Source organism: Equus asinus, chromosome 10 (assembly GCF_041296235.1).
Source record: "Equus asinus isolate D_3611 breed Donkey chromosome 10, EquAss-T2T_v2, whole genome shotgun sequence".
NCBI lineage: Eukaryota > Metazoa > Chordata > Mammalia > Perissodactyla > Equidae > Equus > Equus asinus.
The window spans coordinates 79,367,965-79,380,120 of NC_091799.1; the positions used below are offsets into that span (position 1 = coordinate 79,367,965).

Genomic DNA, 12,156 nt, shown 5'->3' on the forward strand with positions numbered 1-12,156 from the left:
ATTAAAGAAATAGAAGGAACAGTAGTTATATGTTAAGCATTTTTTGTTCGTTTACGCTCTTGGAGGGCATAGTTTTTACATGTTCATTTTTGGTTGATGTAATTAAGTTGTAGATACTGACGTATATTTCTCAAATTGCATTTGCAAATGAAGTGTTTCAGTAGGTCCATTCCAGATGACTGGATTGACTGATATTGCAGACATTATTGATGACCTTATTACAAAAGATGGAGTGTCCAGTGATGAGCTCGGCTTAACAGAACAACAAACTGGGAATATCTCCAGGTAATTTAAAATGTTTATGGTTCAAGAATATTCAAAATTGGCCGTATTTTTATGAAACAAATTCAAAGCTTAGAATAGATGTTTTCTTCATAAATACATTTTGTGATGTTTGTGTGTCATTCTGCCCCTCCCCCCCAACAGCATAGAGACTGGTTTATTTAACTAATACAGCACATCTGTATCCTGTGAGTTTTCCTTAGGTCTCATCACTTTAACTACAACATAAATTTTATCCTATTTTGTCTTAGAAGTAATTAATGATTTAGTTCAAAGTACTTCACCCTAAATATTAACCCTTAGAATACATTCTAAATAGCCTTTCCTTGCAACATTAGGTTAAAATGTTTCTCCTTGCAACCTTTCCTGGGCCTAGAACCGGTTCCTGACAGAATAAAGGCTGGTTCTCCTGCTAACGCTTCCTTAAAACGCATACACCTCTTGGCCGGTTTATGTAAGATTGTCAGCCTTATGAAGAGTAGCTACATTTCTGTATTTCCTAGTGCAATTCCGCTTACTACCTCAGTGGAAATGCGGTGTATTCTAATTGAACTTAAAAGGCTGTTACCAGGAAATAGTGTACAAAAGACCTCCAATTTCTATTTAATTAGTGGGTTCATCTGCTCTATTATGACCTCATATCAAGACCATGTAAGCCTAACTTCCTGGTAAAACACATTTAGTTACCTTCAATCACAGATGTAGGAATTTTCATTCCTTTTTTAAAGTTAATGATCATGTTATGAATATTTCATCAATAATGTATTAAATATCAAGAACTGGAATAACAATAAAATATGCTTTCTATTCTTGAATGGAGATAGACCTATAAACAGAGTATGACATAAAACCAAATTATATCAGTGTGCTAAGGGAGCTCGGGGGAGTAGAGTCAATGAAAGATGCAGCTTCACTGGTTAAGGTATTTGAGCTGTATTTCAAAGGAGCAATAGAAACTCATGTGGGTTATAACTAGAAGAAAGGGTATTCTAGGCAGCAAGAATATAACGTGCAAGGGTGTGATGGTCAGTGAGGGTAGGGAGTTACACGTGACTGGAGTTTATGCCTTGGAAAGAGAGAGAGGGTCAGGCTGGGTGTGCTGGCTGTGGTTGGGGACCAGAGGCATCTGGAATTCACTGTCTCTGAAAGCAGCAGCGGAGTCAGCAAAGGGCTTTAAATTAGCACTGGGAGCCCATCAGAGGTCTGTCTTCAGTATCCTAAAGATGAGATGGCTCAGGATGGAGAGTGTGGGCTCACAAGCGTGAGTATACCTGGAGGCTGTCGGGAGGAAGTGAGAAAGATTTTCTACTTGGAAGAGTGAGTTGATGGTGATTTCTTTAGCAAGACAGAGAATGTAGTTTTAGATATGTTATAAGTTTCCAGGAGAACATTCAGTTGGTAATATTCATTGGTACATTAGTTTCAGATCCTCCCAGAAGCAGATGCCAAAATGAGATTAAATGAGCAAGAGATTTATTTGGAGAAACAGCTGTGAAGGGAAAAAGGGGAGGAGCCAGAGGAGCTGGGGACAACTGTCAGACTGCAACGCCGGTGTGGATCTGACCCTGAATTAGGGGCCCCCAGGATCACCCCAGGTTCAGTGATTTACTAGGGGGACTCACCGAACTCATAGAGTCATTTTCACTGTAATTTATTACAGCAAAAGGATGCAAAGCAAAATCAGCAAAGGGAAAAGGTACATGGGGTAAATTCCAGGGGAAACCAGGCACAAGCTTCCAAGAATCCTTTCCGAGTGGAGTCACACAGGACATGCTTAATTCCTCCAGCAAGATGTCGTGACAACACTTGTGGAATGTTGTCTACCAGGGAAGCTTGTAGAGATCAGTGCCCAGGGTTTTTGTTGGAGCTGATCAGGTAGGCACCCTCTGCCTGGCACATACCAAGAGTCCAGGCTCCTAGGAGGAAAGCAGGTGTTCAGTGTAAACCACATCGTTTGTATCCATGACCCATCTGCCATTTAGGATTGTGTCCTCTTTGCACACTGGGTGATGAGTCTGCCCCAAATCCCTGTCTCACACTGCCTGTTTTCTTGGACCGGCCTCACTGCTTGTGTTAGTTCAGATCCTCTGAGAAGCAAAAACCAGAAGCAAAAACCAAGATGAGATTAGATGTACCAGAGACGTATCAGGAGAAATGCCTGTAAGGGGAATAGGCAGAAAAAAATGGAAGTGGAGAGAGGCATCAGACCACAATGCAGGTCTGACCCCTCCCTGTGACACAGAGAGAAAACAGGAGAGGGTTGAGTAAGTAGAATCTCAGAGGACAGTGTAAGTCTTCTTAAGAAAGTTTCAACTGGGTCACTGGCGAGATGTCAAGGCAAAGTCACCCATCAGAGGAGTCCGGTGTCTTGCAGGAAAATGCCAGCCACAGCATCCCTGCTGTGCTCAGTCATTAGCTTGGGCCAGCCCACAGGAAGTCTGACAGGGGCATGAAAGGGAGGCTCGATCCAGAAGGGCAGCAGTTTAGAAGTCAGCTCTGTGGTATAAGTTTTAGAAGTGATTCAGATAGTCCAGGAACACAACAGTCCAAGCAGAACCTATAAAGACATTAATATTGAAGTGGTGAGCGGACAAGAAAGGAGCCAAGGTAGGAGGCTGCATAGTGTTTTGAGAGGTAGAAAAAGACCCAGGTAAGAGAGAGTTTAAAGCAGAAAGGAAAAGCCAGTTTTATTGAGTGTTACAGAGAAGTCCAGCAGAAGGGTGAAGACTGAAGGGGTCAGTGGTGACCTTTCTGAGATCATTTTCAGTGGATTTCAGGGGACAGGTTGGAGCAAGTTGACTAGATATCGTAAGTGTATACAACTTTTTGAGATGGGGCAAAATCTTTCCAAATAAACAGTATTTAGTTGTGATATTTCTTCTTTCCATAACAAATTTATTCAATAGTTTTTTTTTAATTGAGGTAACATTGGTTTATAACTCTATATAAATTTCAGGTGGACATCATTATATTTTGATTTTTGTGAGGATTACATCATGTTCACCACTTAAAGACTAATTACAATCCATCACCACACACAGGCACCCAATCACCCCTTTTGCCTCCTCCCTCCCCCTTTCCCCTCTGGTAACCACCAGTCCAATCTCCATCTCTATGTGATTGTTTGCTGTTGTTTTTATCTTCTATTTATGAGTGAGAGCATACGGTATTTGACTTTCTCCCATAACAAATTTAAGATCAAGTGATGCCCTGCCTGTTCAATTTCTTAGGATTCAGCATTCTTCTGGTAGACGTCCACAAAGAACGGAGAAGGAGAGAAGAGAGATTCAAGCCTGGATGAAAAGAAAACGAAAAGAAAGAATGGCAGAGTACTTAAATCAGCTAGCAGAAAAGAGAAGCCAAGAGCATGATCCTTTCCGCCCCAGGAGCAATCCAGTAAGTCTGCAGGATCAAGGGTAATGGAATTATCACAGAATATGTGTAGTTTTTTCCTGGGGAATACTCAAGAAAAGGATTTAACATAATTTGGATGCATTTTTTATTTGACAGAAAACTCAGCATTTTACTTAAGTCAGGAAAAGTTAAGAAATCACCTAACAAAATGTAGCAGGATATTTTACAAACCATGTTCTGTTGAACTATCTGAAATACTTTTTTCTCTCCCTGGCTAATTAGGGCTCTAGCATTTTAATCAAATGACGAGGTTGAATGATTGGGTGACCGATTGGAGTTGTTCCCTTAATTTTCTATGAGAGTCAATGGCAGTTGAACAACCAACTGCAATAGAGCCATTTTAAAAACCAATTTTCTATCCATAAGTTATCCTCAAAAAATTTTTTAAAGTATGATCCAGTCATGTACCAACAGAACAATGGTACCTCTCCGTATGTATTTCAACTGCTGTTTAATCTGTCAACATTTGTTTGCTGAGCCCTGACTATGGACATCACCATGGCTAGGGGGTCAGAAGTATTTTTCTGCAGAGTGTGAAACAAAGCAATGTTACTTTATCACATTACTATGAAAATCACATTTGGATTACACTTAGATTACAGTTTATATTTTACTTTGTAATCTGAAATAAAATAAAATTTAATAGCACTTCATTTTTTCCAGCATCGTTAGGGGAACATATTCTGTAAGTGAATTTTCCAGATAAGGTTGTCACATTTAAGCACCAAATAGTGCAAAAGTAGGTGAACTATTATTTAAAGTGTGTAACTTACTTACCTGTATCTGGAAAGAGCATGTTGATGTTAATATAACATTTTGTTGATAGCTCTGGGGACATGGTAATGACCTTCAGGTACTGAGGTACGTGACCAGAATCTTAAAGTGCGTGTGTATATGTGTGCATTCCTGCAGCCCATAGGGGTAGGTTCTCATACCACCCTCCCTGTCAGCCAAGCAAATACCTAAGATGGTTAGAATTTTGGGCATTTTTAGAATAAATTAACTCTGAGGGCATTGGCACTGTTTGGTTCACAGACTTTGTGACATCTCCTTCAAGATCACAGATAGTTGTTTATTTTTAGCTTCTATCTGGGTAAAGATATAGGATTAGTGAGGGATTAATGTAATGAAAAATTCATTTGAATTTCTATCAGAAATCAGTAATACCTTTAATTTGTTACTGACTACTTCCATATAGGATCTTGAGAAAGTGAATCCACTTCTGTGTGCATGTTTTTATATATGCAATTATGTGTGAAAGGACTTAACCTCAATACTAACTCAACAGTAACTCTTAGTGTTCTGGAATAAGATGTATGCAGCCGACATTTGCTGGTTTGCCTCCTGGTGTACACGTTTTGAAGAGTTTAAAGTCACAATGAGCTCACTACAGCAGGTTTCTGGTGAATGTTTTAGAACATCAGAATGATGGTTTTAAATGTCTGACTCATTTTTGCTCTATGAACCAAGCTCTTGATGAGATTAATCACAAGACTGAGTACAAAGTACAGGTGTCTTCATCATTAAAACGTTCCTATTTTCCATTTTATTTATTTTAATTTTTTTTGAGGAAGATTAGCCCTGAGCTAACATCTGCTGCCAATCCTCTTTTTGCTGAGGAAGACTGGCCCTGAGCTAACATCCATGCCCATCTTCCTCTACTTTATGTGTGGGATGCCTACCACAGCATGGCTTGCCAAGCAGTGCCACGTCCTCACCTGGGATCTGAATTAGCGAACGCCGGGCTACTGAAGTGGAACTTGTGCACTTAACTGCTGTGCCACCGGGCAGGCCCTCCTATTTTCCATTTTAAATGTAGCTGATAAGATTCTCTCCTTTTGGAAAAAATATATTAATTTTGCTACTAAAATATATTTTGCGTTCCATTTATTGAACTGGATTTTATTTTAATTACATGATACTTTAACGTTTTCATGTTTTGTGCTGGGGTAGGAAGCATCATCAAATATGACAGTGTTTTGCACTGTTTCCTAAATAGCAAAATTTATTTTAACCCCCTGTTAAAATTGATTAGTGGAGTTTCATGTATCATAATGGTTTAATTATTTGAACTGAACAATAATGAACTAACTGGATAATTTCTTGTGCAGTTTTACATGACTTCAAGGGAAATCAGGCTGACACAAAAGATGAAGCATGAAAAAGACAGGTGAGTTTGGTGGCTGTACATTCCAGGGACAGTGTACCCTGATCGCTCTCTCTGGCTTGCTCACCCAGGGCATAGATAATGCCTTAGGAATTCTAGTTTTCACAGTAGTCCCTTTTATGTGGATAAGCAGAAAATTATGGAAGATCACTGCAAGGAAAATAATTAGACTCCAGGAGCATTTTTAGGAATTTGCTTTCAAGTATTATTCATTCCATTCAATTTTTTTTTTTTTAAAGATTGGCACCTGAGCTAACATCTGTTGCCAATCTTTCTTTTTTTTTCTGTCTTCTTCTTCTCCTCAAAGCCCCCTGGCACATAGTTGTATATTCCAGCTGTAGGTCCTTCTAGTTTTCTGCTATGTGGGATGCCACCTCAGCATGGCTTGACAAGCAGTGCTAGGTCCGCGCTCAGGATGCAAACCAGCGAAAGCCTGGGCCGCTGAAGCAGAGCATGGGAACTTAACCACTCGGCCACAGGGCGGCCCCATCCGTTCAATTTTTATGACTTTTGTTTCTGTGGTTGTCTTCCCTCTCCCAATTCAGTTATGTATGTGCATTTTGAAAATACCCCAAAGGCCATAACTACAGGTGTCTTTAAATAATACTGCCTAATGGTCTTCAGAAATCCGAAATTTTAATTAGCATTTGAAAAGCACTGAAAAAAAACAAATGCTAGGTGGTCTTCAAACACTATGTTCCCTCTAGAAATATGAACCAAAAGTGACTCTTTTGTTAAATGTTGTTTAATTCTTTGTCTAAAGATTGCTGCTCTCTGACCACTATAGTCGTCGAATCTCACAAGCATACAGTCTGATGAGTGAACTGTTATCTGAATCAGCACAGCTACCAGCAGCTGCACAGAAACCGCTGCCTGACAGACCCAGAACTGCTCACACTTCCAGACGGCAACGCTCTCTTTCTCCAAGAGGGTAAGACGAGGTTTGGCATGTCATTTGGCAAGATAATATCAGGGATGATAAGAAGAAAGGCAGTGGTTTTGTGACCCAAGTTCAGTGTATTTGTGTCCACCCTGCTCAGAATTATGACAATAAAGTGAAGAAAAAAATGGCCCCATATAATTGTGAGGTCTTTGTAAGTTTATAGAATCACCAAGGAAAAATACAAAAATGGCGTTGTCTCTAAAATGTAACAAAGCACTTGGGTATACCTAATACAATTCTGACATCCATTCAATCCTGTTTTCTTCTTTTCTGTAGTTTTTGTTAACATTTCTTTTTGTAATTTGCCCCCTAACTGCTCTTCCTGTTTCTCCACTTGGCTCCACTCTTGCAGAAACAGACGGTCCCCACCAGCTTCCCACTTCTTCCTCTGCTGTCTCTTCCCACCCTGCCCAGTTATTGCTGATTCAATTGTAGATACTGTTATACATTTCTTCTAAAAATAATGACCTCCAGTATGTTTGGATATGAGTTCATTAGGCAGGAATTAATTAAACATAGAATGCTAAAGAAAAGTACCCAAGTGTGAAGTTTCTTACATATGGCAGACAAAAACAAAATAATATTTGTTGGTGATTCGTAAAGTGAACGTGAATTGGCAGTACTCGTGTTGTTAAAAATTACCACCTTTGACAAAATAAATGTAATCACATAATTTAAGAGCCTAGAGGAAATGCTGCCAAACAGAAACCCGGATGTAATCAGATCACTTGTCTGTGTGTCATTTGGGGGTTACTCGAAATACCAGAGACCAACGCAGGGTATTAAATACACAAGTAACTTCCAAATACGTGGAGAATTTAACATGGATAGAGAGAGCACCAAAGACATTTCTTAGAAAAAAACAAATGAAGTTTGAAGCATGAGATAGGGAAAATAATTTGTTGAGAGTTCTTATAGACTAAATGTATCACTGCAGTACAGAATAAGCAGCGTCAAGTGAATGTATTCATCTGAGCTAGAATTTGGGCTTTCTGAAATATTATAGCTTATCACTGATATGAAATTCTAGGAATATAATTATTATGTAATTTCTGCTTTAGAGAGAATCGACATGGTCACAATTTTCCAATAAATCAACCTGGAAAAGTCAGAAATATATCCAAACCCAGTTGTACGCCAAAGGGGAAGCCTTTGGGGCAACCTCACGGCTCACCTTGGCCACGTGGTAAGACCTAAAACCTTTTTTATCTTGTGTAATTTGGATCTATTCTTGTCTCTAAAGTTGTGTTTTCATTAGTAAAAACTGTAAATCTGAGTGAAAACCAATTCTCATTTCAACAGAATGCATGGGATTGGTAAAGACTTAGCTATACTGGGATTTTGTTCCATTGCTTTGAAAGAAGACGACCCTGGGAGTATTTTTAAACTATTGGCCTTTTTGTAATAGAATTTGAACAATCAGGAAATTAGATGGATTTATTTGGGAATCTGTTTCTTTTGTGGGTCTGTTTAAAGATGTAGGCACTTTCACAGATCAAGTTCTGATGGATTTCGGGAGGGACACATCACAGAAGAGGAATACTCAGAGGCTCAGATGGAAATAATTTCATGTTTTTACCCCTTGAACATCCTTTTCCACATTTGAAGATATAATATCTGTTATTTATTGCTAGCTTTATGTTAGTTAATTTTGCCATGTTTGGATTCTGATTACTAAAGTAAAACGTACTTATTTGTAAAATGATTAGCCATTAAAAATGTATAATCCTAGTTATCATGTAGTATAAATGTATACAGCTAATGCTAATGTATAACAGCAACCAACGTGCCAGGTTCTGTTTAAGCTCTTGAATTACAACCCTGTGCCATAGGTACTTTTATGTTCCCATTTTCAAGATGAGAAAACCAAGGCAGAGAAAGTTGGAATAGCTGCCTAAGATCAGACAGCTAGGATGTGGCAGAGGCAGGATGTAAACCCAGTCTGGGTCTAGTGCCTACGCACTAAGAACCTACACTTCGGTTTGCTGCCTCAAGTTGGAAAATTGAAATTTCCATAAATTCCAATCTTTTTGATAAAACTTCATAATTTGGTTACCTCTTGGCTTTTGATTGAAAAAATTACAATAAGAAAATACTGCTCTTTTTAAACTAAAATTTCAAAATAGTAACCATGTTTTCTTCTTTCTAATTTTATTTTACACCTGATACATTTGCCAGAATTAAAGAAACATCCAAAATTTTCAAGGATTTTAAGCTTGAACCATAGTTTCTTAATAAGATGGAAAAGTCCTGGATTATGTGGAAATATGTCTTTCCCTTTGACCTGTCCAATGTCAGGCCTGTACTGTTACCTTGCACTTGACTGGACCAAGGCCTCGGCCCTCCTTTGGTCCCCTCCCTTGCCCCCGCTGGACTGAGCTTGATGTCGTGCTCCTGGGCCCAGACGTCCTCCGTGACCCCCACCCCATGCAGTTAGGCCCAGACCCTCTCTCTGGCCTTGTCCTCCCCCTCGGCCTCCTTAGGCTCCTTTCCCCCTGTAATCTGCGCTGATGCCAGCTTGTTTTCCAGCCGCATGCTGTGCTTTTGTGCTGCCATTCCGTAGTTGAAATTCTCCCTTATATCTTGAATGCCTCACCTCTGTGTTTCGGAAAACATCCCTAATCTTAATTCTTTACTTCTTCCAATCTGATAGAATGATTTTAACGTCCACATTTTCATTTTTGAGTTGGGGCTGATTCTGAACTTGCATGATGGTTGTGAATATTAGAGATAAATGGTAGCAGCAGTAGCTAAAAATAGTTCTTTTTTTGTCCTCTGAACCCTCAGTCACATGTTTATGTCCCTCTTGAGGCGCTAGTGTGGCAGGTGTTCTGTTGTAGTTACTTATAAACCTGTGTCCCGTGCTAGACTGGATTTTTCTGAGGGTAGCAACACTCTTCTTCATTTTGTGTTACCCCTCACATTGTACAAATGAATAACTGGATAAATGAAAAAAATGGCTATTTAGCTTTCTTGCCTAAAAATAGCTATTTATAAACTAATTATTGTTCAAGAATATTAATGAGGGGCTATTGTAGTATTTATCCTATGTCAGAGAGCAGCGCCATATGCCTAGCTATTATCCTAGCTAACCTGTCACCTAGCTTCCCCAGACCTTTAAGGCAAAGATGAGAGAGGCAACTCCGGGGACTTGTGAGCACGCTGACCTCTCCATCTCGATGGCACCCAGCTGTGCCTCTGCCACATCCAGAACGCACCCACTCCCCTGGCTACATTCAGTAGTCCCCCAATATTGCGGGGCAGTGGGAGAGAAACTGAAGCCTGACTGATCCCAGGCCCTTCCCTAGTCGGTGATAGGTGACCGAGCCCACGTGGGGCAGGCTCAGTCATGGCAGAGATGAGCCAGTGAGCATCCAGGCGAAATCTGAAAATTCACTGCACTTCATTTGTGAGAGAAGAGTTTTCTGAAGATACTTGTGAGTTGGACTATATGTTGCTGTCTATCTTGTAAACCAGGATGCAGTTTCTAATTTCCTCAGCCCTCCTTGCAAACTGTTATACTTAGAACTAAACACAAAACAAGCAAAAAAAAAAAGGACTCTATCAAAAACAATATAAAGGCTATACGATTGTATGGGAGGTGTCATAGGCATAATAAAAGGTCTGTCTCTTGGAATCATCCAGGTCTAGGTTCATATCCCAGCTCTCCTGCTTACTTTGTGCCCTCAAATATGTTATTTAAAACCTCTCTCATTCATAGAGTTGAGGATTATAAGTAAAACATTTTGTATAACTTAAACAGTAAATTGTTGCTGTTAATCCTGGAATTTAAGAAACCTTAGTTAATCATACTCTTGGTAAAGTGTAACTTGGCATTTTGTCTAGGTGTTTACTGCTAATAGGCTTATGTGCCTGCATTCCAGTTCCCAGAGACGTTGTCAAGGCACATTTGCCATTTGAAAAGGACCATGGTTGTGCCATAAGGATACCAAATCTCTAAGCAGAGTTTTCCCTCCTTCTGCACTCTTGTTTTGCTTTCTTGGTTCAAATCAACTATCATTTATTGAGCCCCTACTAATCAGAAGGTTTGAGTCCTCAAGGAACTTATGATATATGAAAAATTATGCTTTTTTATGGAGGGTTAAAGAAGTTTGTCTGTCTTTGTAGGAACTGCCACTTTTACCATTCAGAAAAAATCTGGTGGAGCCAAAATGGCAGTAAGAAAGGCTGTGCAGTCTCCAGTTACCTTCCAAAAAGGTAAGGGATAAATAAAGAGTAGAAAGTTCTTGGACTTAATACTAATTTTTCTTTTCTTTTTTTTGTGGTCATATTGGATTATGACATTATATAAATTTCAGGTGTCCATCATTATATTTCAACTTCTGTATAGACTGCAGTGTGTTCACCACCAGAAGTCTAGTTGCACTACTGAATTTTTAAAAATCATAAATCAGTCTTAGAAGTTTCAGCTGCAGGTTTCAGAATGAGGAGTGTAGCTGTGTGGGCAGTGGTTCAGAGAAGGGGCTGTGGAGTTAGCTTGTTTCTAATCCCAGTTCACCACTAACTCTAGCCTCGGGCCAATTCCTAACCCATTTGTGTAAGCTTCAATTTTCTCACCTGCAAAATATGGATTATAATAGTGAGAATGTATCAATGAACTGAGCACAGTACTTAACATAAAAACAAGTGCTCAGGAAGGTGCTGTGATCACGCAGTCACGGAGCACACAGACCTATCAGTTTGGGCATTTTAGGCCTGATTTTGCCCCCATCTTTGGACTCTTTCAAATTTCTGCTCTGATCAGCTAGAGAGGGGGGAGTTATACCTAATGATCTTAATACCCAATGTCTCCCCCAGCCCTCCCTCAGCCCATGTTACTCTTCACAATTTAAAAAGTACTTTCACATTCATTCTCCTATTAGCTCTCTATAACAACGCTGGTAGATAGTTAGGGCGACTATTATCCCCATATTACAGCCGAGGAAACTGAGGCAGAGAAGTTGAATGACCTGCTCAGATCCCCTTAGAACAATAAAAACAATAGCTAACAGTTATAGAGAACTTACTCAATGCCACATTGTATTAATACCTGTATGCATGATCTGACTTAATCCTCACGTTAATCCAGTGAGTTCTGTGGCATTATCCCAATTTACAGAAAAGAACTAATTTGGTAGAGCATATGGTGAGAACTCTATTTATATGTACTACAAATATGATGAGAAATAGGAATTAGTCTAATCCTGCCATTATGTCCCTCTGTCTGCTGTGATCTCCTTTCTTTGCAGATTCATCTTTCAGTCCACCACATCTCTCTTCAGCTGTGTCTGATCTGCTATTTAATCTATCTATCAAGTTGTAATGTTGATGGCTATGTTTTCTAGAAATT

At 39.5% G+C, this 12,156-nt stretch overlaps 1 protein-coding gene across 7 annotated transcripts in view; it reads left to right on the plus strand.

The window, feature by feature from the left end:
- Window positions 1–12,156, plus strand: part of CPLANE1 (ciliogenesis and planar polarity effector complex subunit 1) — a 115,627-nt gene that overhangs the window by 98,047 nt on the left and 5,424 nt on the right. For all 7 annotated transcript variants that reach the window (XM_070519747.1, XM_070519750.1, XM_070519748.1 and 4 more), the window contains 6 exons: window positions 154–285; window positions 3,513–3,678; window positions 5,808–5,866; window positions 6,627–6,794; window positions 7,868–7,992; window positions 10,935–11,024. In XM_070519747.1, coding sequence (XP_070375848.1) covers window positions 154–285; window positions 3,513–3,678; window positions 5,808–5,866; window positions 6,627–6,794; window positions 7,868–7,992; window positions 10,935–11,024 — 740 coding nt within the window. The remainder of the gene's footprint in view (window positions 1–153; window positions 286–3,512; window positions 3,679–5,807; window positions 5,867–6,626; window positions 6,795–7,867; window positions 7,993–10,934; window positions 11,025–12,156) is intronic.